Raw genomic sequence first — 12,517 nt, forward strand, 5'->3', positions numbered from 1 at the left:
AAGACAATAAAACAGTAAGGGAAGACAAAATACATAAGGCAGTGATTGATCATAGAGGCATTATCTTATCCAATGAGATGAACAACAAGATAAAAATTTATAATAGTCCCGTAAACAAACATTATATCAAATATTTTAAATAAAAACAGGATACTATCAGGAAATATATGAACTCATTTTCCCTCGATTCACAGGCTCTGCAATTCCACTTTCCAAGAAGAAGCCACATGACTGATGGTGTCTTCTACTAATGGTTTCTTCCACTTCTTCCTCCTATTTTCCTTTCAAACAAATGACTCTTTCCTTTTCATCTAGTATTCGGACCTATTCTTTTACTACTTTTGATTTGGTGCTTCTCTTTCACTTTACTCATCCCTTGCACTAAGTCAATTACAATGTAATCAAATAAGAAACTGAATGCCGCAATTTAACTCTTCTTTATGGTTAATTGGAAATGAAAAATAAAAAATGTGCTTCGTGTTATCTTTCAATGACCTCGTTATTTTTTGATAAAGTAAATAGTTTGGTTGATGACGTGAGAAAACAAACACCTGTGTACAAGTAGTATACTAAAAACTAGAAACTCTACCCCAAAATATGGTTCTCTACAACAGTCACCGACGTTTATACAAGTAAGAACCTCGTGGGTGCACTAAAAACATGAGTGTACTCCTCAAGTTTACATTGGCATTCTTAACACCTTCAAATGCTCTCTATTCCTCCATTCCAAATAACCCATATAAGGGTTAAAGGAGCAACATCCCATGCCCTTGAGCTTCTCTTCCTTTTTTTAATAATCCAACTTCTACAACATTCCCTTTACTTGGAAGCAACCACTATACTTTGACCCAACTCAAAACCTTCCACCACAGAGTCATTGCTCATGACAATGCAATATGAGGTGATTTACATATTCTTCAGAACATCTGGCACATAAAACATCAGCTAACAAGTGTAATCCTCCTCTTCCTCAGGTTATCAGCTAGGCTTCCTAGCTACTAGCCACACCAAAGAACACACTTCATATGCACCCTAAGAGTCTTTATAAAAATAATGCCATAAAGTCATCTTCTCACTCAACAACAGTTTTTAGTTGTAAGCTTTACTAGAGAACATCTTGTCTCTCCTTATAGCCCAATCTGGAAAACTAGTTTTGGATACTTAGACCGAATTCGAGAGAGAAATTCTGAACAGATTCAATGATTTTTGTAAGCAAAACAAAAACTAAGGTGAAATTGAAGAAAATGAAATATCTTGCATATATAACTTTTTATTGCCACTCCTCTTTCTTTTATCTCCTTCCAGAATTTTGCTCCTGATCAATATTTTCTACTCAAGTTTTCCACATAATATCTCATAACTTAGGTTTTATAACTCTATTTTTAGCTATTCGAATTATTTTTAGCCGAATCCCCCGCACCCGTATCCATATATGGATCCATATCCCCGAATCTTAAACTTTAGATCATAGAGGATCCGACCTCTAGATCCGCACCCTTATCGGACACCCACACCTGAGTCTGAGCAACTTAGCCCTTAACTACATATGCATCTGATCACATATGTATTATCTATTCTAACAAATAATACAAAGGAGGTTTCTCAATGCGAGATCTAACAACATCTCTCTCTGTGGCGTCAGTACTAAGTACGCTATGGTTCAGGGCTTTAACAGGTATATTGATAGAGATTAATCGTTTTATCCCTGTGATCGCAAATCCCAAGTTCGTCTATGAAAAGCAGATCTAATTGTATTAGTGTCTATAATTGATTTCTTCTGTGTTACTAAGGTAGTTTCCACCGCTTGTCCAAGGTTGAGCCCTGGGATTTGACAGCGGACTTAAAAAGCCACCTACAGACGCTTTACGCCCAATCATTCCGGATAATGCTTGCATTCTCTGTATTACCGCAGCTGCTAGCACAGAACTAGCCGATGCTCATTCCCCAGATACCGTCATTGCTTCTTCTCCGGGGAAAAGATGTTCAATCCCTAGATCTTTCACTTTAAATCCTCCTTGTTTTTTCTCTAACATCAGCCCCATATTTCAATGACCTTGTTATTATATTGTTTAATTTTGTTTATGCTGATAGCTTTTCTTTTTGATAAAGTAAAGTATTTCATTAATAATATCAAGGCCGAGATGGCCACATACAAAAGAGATACCCAAAAAGGAAAACCTACAATACCTTGTCCTTTATACAAAAAGGAACTACATTGGTGCACCAAAAGAAAAATACGGGAGCGGAGGCTATTCCTCTGATGAGCAAAGCTCATCTCTGTTCCTTCAAAATCCCTCCTACTTCTCTCTCCAAATAACCCACATTAACATGGGAGGAGCAACATACCAAAACCTTTTGCCTTCTTCACCTAACACCAGACCATTAACCTTCCAAGTGAGCATAAACTCCATCAAGGATCCAGGCATCTCCCATGAATGCCAAACCAACTAAAGATATCCCACAATAACCTTGTAGCTAAGTTGCAATGTAACAGAATATGATGCATGTCTTCAACTATCTCCTTTCAAAGCAAGCACCAACTAACGCACATAATTTTCCGTTAGCTCGGTTTCTCCACCATCAAAATCGGCCCCACATCGTCACCTGTCTCCTTACCAAGGAAACACCAACTAACGCAAACAATCTTTCGTTTCCTCAGGTTCTCCGCCATCAAAATCACCCCTTTAGCAGCTATTTAAGTGAAGAGCATTAATAACTTGGCTTAATAACTCAGACTCTTCACTTTCGGTGTCGTACTTTGTAAACACGATATGGGTAATGGGTGTCTGATCCATTTTGAATATAGTCAACCAATTTTGGATACTTTGACCAAAATAGACTAGAAAAATTCTGGACAAATACAATGATTTCTATAATAAAAACAAAAGTTAAGGTGATATTAAAGAAAATGTAATAGCTTGTACATAGAAATTTCTATATCAATCTTTTTCCTTTTAGCTCCTTTTGAGATTTTCCTCTTGATCAATAGTTTCTCCTCAAGATACCTTGTATAATGTTTCATAATTTAGACATATAACTCTATTATTAGTACCTAGATATGTACCCCAAATTTTAAAATTTAGATCATGAATGATCCGACCTCTAGATCCGCACCCGAGTCTAAGCAACATAGATTTACATAAGAAAATAATATCATGAATGTCCAATATACATTAATAACGACCAGTATCATCATTTTGGTATATTGGATGTTGAATTAGTAATTTTAATTGAAATTTGATTTCACAATTACTAAATCCATATATGCATGATAATTTTTTAATTCGTTAAACAGTGTTCACTTCAATAAATTATGCACTTCAAAAAATCGCTTTTAAAAATACTGGAGAATACTTCAAAAGCAACCTCATTTTGAAATTAAAAATTATTACATTTTTTTAAGATTTAGGATACGTTTGGTATGTATGATGGATAAATGGAGAAAATCCTAGGATAAATTTTTAGTACCCCTTACTTCCTTGTTTGGTTACAAAATTTGGGATAACTTAATTCTATGATTTATAATTAGTATAGGGATAAGTTATCCCTGCTTCTGGGTGGAATAATAATCATTGGATAACTAATCCCATGATTTAAAAAAAAGAAGATAAAATGACAAAAATACCCCCACAAAACCTTTTTATACATCACTTTTCTCACCCTTTCCACTTATGGAGAGTGTTTTTGTAAATATACAACTTATTCTTAGAAATTATGCAATGCAACAAAACAAACATTCACTAAGGGGTCGTTTGGTTGGGAACAAGTCATCCCAAGATTAGCTATCCTGGGATAAGGTGGGATAACTTATCCCAGCATGTATATGGGATAACTTATACCATCATTATGGTATAAATGATGGGATAAGTTATCCCAAACTTGCCAACCTAACAAGACACCAAAATTTTATCCCTAGACTATTAACTATTTATCTTTATCGCTTACACCAAACGATCCTAAGAAATAACACTAGGATACCTAACCTCATCAAAACTCTTCTTCAAACCAAACGACCCCTAAGTACTGTATAATTTATTCAATTTGCTCGATCACGCCCACCCTAGAAGTGAACTAGAATCTAAACAAAAATGTATTGTTTACAAATAACACAATATCATCTTACCAACCAAAATTTAAAAGATAACATGAAAATGGTCGGTAATTAATTTCAAGGCGGACTTAACGCCACTGAATTGAAGTAAATGCCCGAAATTCAGATCTCGCAGTAAAAAAAAAAGAAGAGCATTTGTTGTTATAGAACACGGAATTCAACGGTAGCAATGACAAAAAATACAAATAGAAAAGGAAAAGGCAGAAATACAATAGAAAGTTGTATACAGATCACTACTCGTTTCTGCATTTCCTTAATTGAATTTTGGTGAATTAGGACAAAGTTCCTCAAAATCTCCGCTGACAATAAACTTATAACCGATGCATTAGGCATTTAGTTCAATCTTACATTCTTCTCCTCCGTTTTACAGAAACAAGCAATCAAACATGAAAATTAACCTGACCACTTGTCTGGAGCCTGTATTACATGGACTCATAATGGGTGCATACAGGATACAGGTGTGTACAAGTACATAGACGAGATACGTGTCGATTTCAGTGCTCTTAGTGTAACTTAATGAATATCCACAAAACAACCACATCCATCTGACACAAGTACATCAACGAGATGAAGGATCCATGTGACATATCAAACAGCAACACAGTTAATCTAAATTGCTGATTCAAACAAGCTTGGTCAATTAAAAGGTTAAACAAAATTGAAGAGAAGTAGGAAAATCACTTTTCTGAACTTCTCCAACGTAAAAATAGGAATACAAAGAGAAGGAAAGTGAAATTTTCCATTTTCCTTCCTGACGGTTAAAGCCAAGATGTAACAGATCTACCAACAAGAAAGTCTCAACAGCTATGCACAAGAGATTAGTAACTGACCAAATGAAAAAGATACCTGGAAATATTTTCTGAAGATAGAAAAGGGTAGATATGCCATCTTCATTTTCTTCTCGCAGATCAGAGGAACTATATAGCACTGTTTCACTATAGTAAGGCGTGAAGACACTGTTTCCAATATAACCATATTAGGAAACATCCAGATTTTGTTCTTATGTCAAAAATTTAACCAAAAAAAGGTGACAGCATCAAAATACCAGAATGATATCATCTCACTAACTGGCTTAGCTGGTGGCATGTCCATAAATAAAGAATTTGTAAAGAACTCCAATCTTCTTCTTGCTTCGAGATTCTTAGGAATGTTAGCAGCCGAATCCTTCACAGTAAGAAGTAAATGCAGCCTTTTCACCTGTTCTTTCTGTAAGATGCACAAGAGATTAAACAGCTTACTATATCAACAAAGGGGACTAGCAAGGGGGGGAAAAGGGGCTAAGAAAGCTACTGTAAAATAGCATGACACATAAATGAAAAATTCAACAAAAAGTACTAGATTCGTACAATTTCAGGATCTCTAGGCCACTCCACCCTAGAAAAGAGTCGTCCCTCATTCCTTGCCCTTGCTAATATATTCCAAGTATCGAGCTGCTCTCTGCCCAGATAAAGAACATATTTAACTCTCAAAACATCCCAAACAACGAACCATTTGATGTTTGAGCAAAATAATCATGAAAAAGATTCACCTTAAATCAGATGACAGCAGATCATGGGTAACAACCTCATACAGATCATACATAGCTTTGGCAGCACCCTTTGAAAGTTCAGGAGTTTCATTGCGAATCTGAAATGGTACAAGAATTTGGAAATACAATGAGAGACATGAGTGACATAATATCATAAAAGCACAAGATGTATTTAAAATAAGAACCAAGACTAATAATGTGAAATCCTAAGAGTGAGCAGCTTAACACAAAATTTATTAAAAACAATCTCAGAGACAAACAACATAATATGGAAAGAATCAAACTTAGAAGCAGGTGTTAAACATAGATTACCTGTGTGATGCAGTCAGTGAAACACCAAAAAAAAAATATAAGGGGAGCCTACGACATGGAAATCTGCTAGATGTGCTGCATAAGGTTCAGTTAATTTCAAAATTTTGCACTTTCTCTCATTTATGATCCTGACATGGGATTTCATTGAATGCCACATCGCCTAAAATCTGCTCCATCCGACACAATTTGGTCGCCCACTTTCGGTTCGGCAAGATTACTAAGAGAGCGAGTACAAACATGAACTATTTATTATTCGCTGCGATACATGTAAAACCAACTTTTGACTAATGTAGTAGAAACGCCCGTGGTGAGAATAATTATACGAACAAATATCGCTTCAGAATGATATATTGGAAAAGTCAACGAGTTTTATAGGTATGCCAATTTTTAGAATAATTCTCGATTCCTCCTCCTCCTTCAAAATAGCTCCCTCTTCCCTCTGACCTAACTTGGTAGCCCACTTTTAATTCAGCACGATCACTAAGAGAGCGGGTACAAACACGAGCAGTTTATTATTCACTGTGATACATGTCAAACCACATTTTGACAAATATTGTGAAAATGCCAGTGGTGAGAATAATTATATGAACAAACATTGCTTCAGAATGATATATTGGAAAAGTCAACGAGTTTTATAAGTATATCAATTTTTCAAATAACTCCTCCTCGGTTCCTCCTCTTTTTGATGAACTGGTGAAATTTTGATTGCTTGATTTCCTCGCCGTTCTTTTTATGAACCGGGAAAGTCTTGTTTGCTTATTATTTATTGATATAAAATTTCTCTTTACATTTTTAGAATATATAAATTTTGTGTTATATCCTTACTTGTGACTATTTATGCATGGTCAAGATTTTAAGAAATTGAGTATAAAGATTCATATTCAGTTTTAAGGTATTGACAATTGTCATTGTCAATTTTATGTGTGCTATTTCGACCGACTTTGAGCACAAGCTCAAGCCTCTTGCTTGTTACATTGACTTGAATTGAGCTCAAGCTATGAAAGTATTTGTTTAATCAGGAAAAGCTTGAACAAAGAGCAGTTGAGCCAAGCCAAGCTACCCATGTCTCAGCTCACTAGCACCCCTGAGCCAGCCACAGGCACTAATGTTATGAGTTGCAACACATTTGGTATGACAAAACCACTATAAGAAAAACCCACATGCAGTTACATAAACCAGCATTGGCTATTCACAAACACTGAACAAAAGTCTGCTATAAATTTCTAAAAGAAAATGATCTAGAAAATATTAGGTGATCTATATCCCTACATCAAGAAGATCCAAATTGTCTATCCACTGAGATGAACACAAGATTCAATTATGGTAGCGTGTTTTTTACTTGGCTAGCTGCTAAAAGGTTTATCTTGACAGCGGAAAATCTTGGAAAGCAGAAAGTTGCTTGCACAGCAGGTGTTATATGTACAAGGAGGAAGGCGAGGACATGTCATGTTCCTATTCAATGTGATCTCACAATGATATTATAGTGGGATATGCTTAGGTGGTTTGGTACCTCATGGGCAATGCCAAGAACTGTGAAAGACTTGATGTTCCGTTGGAGGAAAAGACGCAGGACATGGAACGTGGTTCCACTAGCGTTAATGTGGGCGGTGTGGAGAGAGAAATAGGAGAGCTTTTGAGGGGGAAGAGTCGAGATTTTCTCAATTCAGTAGTAGCCTCTGATCACTTGCTTTCTTTTGGTGCACCCTTAGAGTTCCCAATTGTATAGAAGATTGGATGGAATTTGTAGAGAATCATCTATTTTTTTTTGTAGATTCTCTACCTTTTTCGTATACCCCTTGCATACTGCCAGACTTTTGGCCATCTTAATAAATGAAAATATGTTTACTTGATCAAAAAAAGGTAAAAACAGATATGATAACACACAGGCAGGTGAGGTCAGTTACCAAGTGGACTACTTAACAATCTCAACACGAACAATAGTACAAGGTAGAATGTTACCAAAAGTCCAGTCAAAGCTGTAAATCTTGATAACACAATTGGAAGTTTCTTCAGTGATAAGGTTATGACAAGTGAACCCTCCATTATGCTACTGTTGATCTCTCGATATATTCTTTCAACCCTACCATCAAGGAAAACATGAACATTGACCACGTCAGAGCAATAACAACATCAAATAAACCATACGCAACAAGAAAAACTAGGTAAACTCTTGTTTGCCAGGGATAAGAAGTCACACCAAAGTCTTCCCTCTCCATCGACCAGAGAGTATAAGATCTTCTCGATACTGTAATAGCACTCCTGGACAGCATAGGACATGTACTCATCCCTGCATATTCTAGTCCACAGATCTCCTTGTGTGTCTTTGCAATCCAAAGCCAAATCAATAGCCAGCAATATCTGTAAATATTGTTCCATTTACAAACAGAGTGTGGATACTCTCCGACATAAAAATTATAGGAAAAATTCTGCTGTGAGCACCTTACTGCAGAGAAGAAACAGAGGCCATTGTACAAGTCGTAGACTTCCCATGTTGCTAGGCATTGAAAGCAAATCCATCTCCCTAGGGAAAATCAGGACATTGGAACCATAAAGAAAATATTTGAGAATGAAAAGCAAAAGATTATAATAGGGAAAGGGACAACTGCCAAATTGGGTCACAAGAGTCAGAAAATTACCTGTTACTGACGTAATCCTCTTCACGCAAACTTTTAATAATATCATTCCAAAATGGTGAAAAGAGAGCTGCATATGCTTTGTTGTTATCTTGAGATGTCTGCAAAATTGAAGAAACTTTTAGCTATACATGTTATAATGGAAGAACATATTAACTATAGACATACACAAAACACTACCTCAGAGTGTTGGACTAAGAAAAAGTAATGATTCCTTAATCATATCACATCCATATCAAGGAAAAGCACAAGTATATTGATAATCCATACAGATCAGAATGCACATTCAGCACATATTTTAGGTTTGAATGGATACTGAAGACTACAGGTACATTTTTAAGTATCTTTCTATTTGTTTTTATCAGGTAAATATTTCATTAATCACAAGGCAATAATCGGTCATATACAAGACGTATACCAAAAAGTAAAGAACCTACAAAAAGAAATGGTTCTCTACAAAAGAGACCCAATCCACTATACAACCCAGAACTACAGGGGTTCACCAAATATAAATAAAAGATCGGACACTACTCCTCAACTTGCTCAACTCTACCCCTTCAAAATCCCTCTTGTTTCTCTCTCCAAACAATCCACATCAATGTCATAGGCACAACATTCCATACCCTGTACTTTCTCCTGCTTCTTCCAGTTTTCCAGCAAAACAACAGGGTTTTTTTTGAAACTGGCAAAACAATAGGTTTCCACAGATCTCAACATTGTCCAAGACATACCAAACCTGCTAAACATATCCCACCAGAGTCTCGCGGCCAAGCTGCAATGTAGAAGAGGATGATCTTTTTTTTGAAAATTGGTAATTCGTGTTCCCCAACATTAAGGCCTATGCTGGCCACCTCCAAAAAATTATCGGCAATGAGCCTAGGAAACACAAACTTGTAGAAGAAGAGGATCTACCGCCTTCTTGCATAAGTAACACCAGCTCATGCAAACAACTTTTCTTTTTCTAGGGGTTCTACATGGTGAAGATCGCCCCTCTAACAATTAACCATGTGAAAAAACAACCTTCCTTGTCATCTAATAAACCAAATCGAGGTTTTCAGAAAAAGTCTCTCCTGCTCTCACCAAAAGCATCTCATAAAAGGACTTGACAGAGAATGCACAATTGTTCCCCAACTTACATCTCATCGACTCAAGTCTATAGATTGGCTCGCAATGCCTATGGAGTAAAGTTAGCATCCTTTAAAACTCAATTATGTCCCATTCCTGGAAAACCCTCCAAAACCTCTAATCCAAGAACGTTTCTTCCTCGTGTCCCCCTTAAGCAAGGTCGACTTCTGCACAAGGGTTAACTTCTCTTCCAAAAATATTAATGAGAGTTCGACTGCTGCAAGCCTGGCACCTTCTCTTCGACTGATGCGAAGGTAAGTTTTCTCTTCGCTTCTTCTGTTCCTCTTCTTCTCTTCTCCTCTATTTTCTATTTTTTCCTCCTCTTCTTCTCTTCTTCTTTTCTCTGTTGCTACTTGACTGCACTGTTGAGGCTGGGTTACTCTTTTTGGTATTCTTCTTTTATATTTTTCAGTTCAACTTGCTGCATTTATTTTTTATATTCTGCTTGCTTTTTTTTCTATTCTGCAATTATTTTCTCTGTTTTGTAATTTCTTTCCCTGTTCTTCTCTGTATTTTGACTCTCTCCTGCAATTTTTTCTCTGTTCTGCTCTGTTTTTTCATCTCAGTTGACTGTCCATTTTCATTGTTTTGTATTTTTTTTGTGTGTGTGATTGTAGTAAATTCTGCTTAAATGACATCAAGCCAAAAAGAGAACCAGCTTGGGCATATGGAACTTCAATGGGAAATAACTGAAAAGTCCAATGTATCTATTGTCAAAAGACATACTACGGTGGAATACATTATCACAAGAAACATCTAATTGGTGGTTATAGAGATGTCGTTGTATATCAAAAAGTTCCAGATTTTGTTACGGAAGAAATGAGAGAGTATGTTAGGAGAAAAATGAGGTAAAAACTCAAATGAGCCATGTCGCACCTATGGTTAATTGTGTTGATGAAGATGATCAAACGGATGAGGATGGTGTTGAAGAAGCCAATGATATATCAATGGGATCTCACTCAAAATCTCAAAGAAAGTCTTCAACTAGTGGAGATCCCTACCTCAATCCCCTTTAGATACCAAAAAATCCAAAACGAACTCCCATTCACTATAATAGAGAATCTAGCGGTGGAAATGCAACTGTTGATCCATGTTCTCCACTTGACCCCAAAACTCATCTTCATCATAATGAAATCCAGAAAACACCAATTTGCATGGTCCTAAGCTTTCTCAAGATCCAGCTTACATAATATCACGACTCACCTTTCTTCTTTCTAGAATCCACCAATTCATATGCCTCAAGAACTGCATCTAGAATCTGCCTTCCTTCCACTAACTTCCACTAATGCATTTTGCAAAGTTGACAGTGTCTCTTCCAGCACCTTCTTTAATCTTCTTTAGTCTATTGGAAAGCACCTTAGAAATCATCCTATAGATACTTCACACCAAACTAATAGGTATAAAGTCCTTAATGTTTGTCACTCCTTCCTACTTCAGTAACAACAGTAATAAATGATGCATTAGAATACTATGGAACTGCCCGATTCTTGGGACTCCACAATGGTTTCCATCAACTCTCCCTTAACTGTCCTCCAACACTGCTGAAAAAAACTAAAGTGAATTCATCAGGTCCCAAGGCCTTGTCTTATCTCATATTTGATATGAAACAGTACATGCGGGATAAACATGCAGATTAATTCCTAGTTTTCAATTTAACCTTAGTCAATTGCTCAATCTTACATAACCCCATCGAAAGTACCCAAAAGCCTGAAATATTTCATCTATTTTTTTTTAGAAAGGTAACGTTTACTTCAATATATCCACAAGTATACTACTCCTTCAAAAAGTTTTACTTACATCATTCCTAAGATCTTCTAGTTACAGCCAATCAATAACATTAAACACATCTCCAGTATCTCCTATCACTATTTGCTTACACCAAAAATAGTAAAGCCCTAAGGCAGTTTACCTTTATCTTCTGAATACTGTTTTGTTTTCCTTCAAAACATCTTTGATTCCTTTCATTCCAAATCATCCACCAAATTCATTGTGTCACGAAATCTTGCTATGGTTGTCATTTTCCAATCATTTAGGTTCCTTCTCAGAGACAGGTTCCACCCTTGTCTAGTCCATAATTCTGCCACTGTTGCTTCTTGTGCTTGGCTCAGACTATGTAGTACAGGGAAAGCATGTTTGAGTGTCTCCTGTCCACATCAAATGTCATTCCAAAAAGCTACTTTTTCTCCATTGCCCACCTTACAGCTTGTTCTCTCCCTGAACAGTTGCCATAGGTTTCTGATAGATCTCCATACACTACAATTATAACGGTTGGTCGCCACCTGTGTCATCCATTTGTCCTCCTTGCCATGTTTTTCTATTATTACTTCCTTCCATAGAGATACTTCAGGTGAGACAAATTTCCACAGTCATTTCATCATCAAACTCTTGTTTTGGGTACTCAGCTCTCTGATGTTGAGTCCACCCCTCTCTTGCTTACCAACAGTTCCTCCCATTTGACCAAATGGTATTTGTTCTTATCTTCACTGCCCTGCCATAAAAAGTTCCTCCTAATTGCATCCGCCTTTTGGTTACATTGGTTGGTATAGGGAATAATGATATCATGTACGAGGGAAGGACATCTAGGACACTATTAACTAGAGTTAGTCTACCCCTGAACATAAATATTGACACTTCTAGTTTGCAAGCTTTCTTTCACACTTTTCAATTATTCCACTCCATATTTATTTTGACTTGCTCTTGGCCCCAAAAGGCATTCCCAAGTAGATTGTTGGTAATTCACCCACTTTCCTTCACAGTTTGTCAGCTAAGTCTCCAATATCTATCACTGTGTTGACTGAATAGACGAAA

General features: G+C 36.5%; 1 protein-coding gene across 2 annotated transcripts in view; it reads right to left on the reverse strand.

Annotated features, from left to right (window-relative positions):
- Positions 1–12,517, reverse strand: part of LOC129895538 (callose synthase 10) — a 70,925-nt gene that overhangs the window by 18,939 nt on the left and 39,469 nt on the right. For both annotated transcript variants that reach the window (XM_055971260.1, XM_055971261.1), the window contains exons 25-32: positions 8,588–8,685; positions 8,391–8,472; positions 8,149–8,309; positions 7,911–8,031; positions 5,640–5,737; positions 5,458–5,548; positions 5,157–5,317; positions 4,958–5,067 (exon numbers count right to left, since the gene is read on the reverse strand). In XM_055971260.1, coding sequence (XP_055827235.1) covers positions 4,958–5,067; positions 5,157–5,317; positions 5,458–5,548; positions 5,640–5,737; positions 7,911–8,031; positions 8,149–8,309; positions 8,391–8,472; positions 8,588–8,685 — 922 coding nt within the window. The remainder of the gene's footprint in view (positions 1–4,957; positions 5,068–5,156; positions 5,318–5,457; positions 5,549–5,639; positions 5,738–7,910; positions 8,032–8,148; positions 8,310–8,390; positions 8,473–8,587; positions 8,686–12,517) is intronic.

This window comes from Solanum dulcamara, chromosome 7, assembly GCF_947179165.1.
Source record: "Solanum dulcamara chromosome 7, daSolDulc1.2, whole genome shotgun sequence".
NCBI lineage: Eukaryota > Viridiplantae > Streptophyta > Magnoliopsida > Solanales > Solanaceae > Solanum > Solanum dulcamara.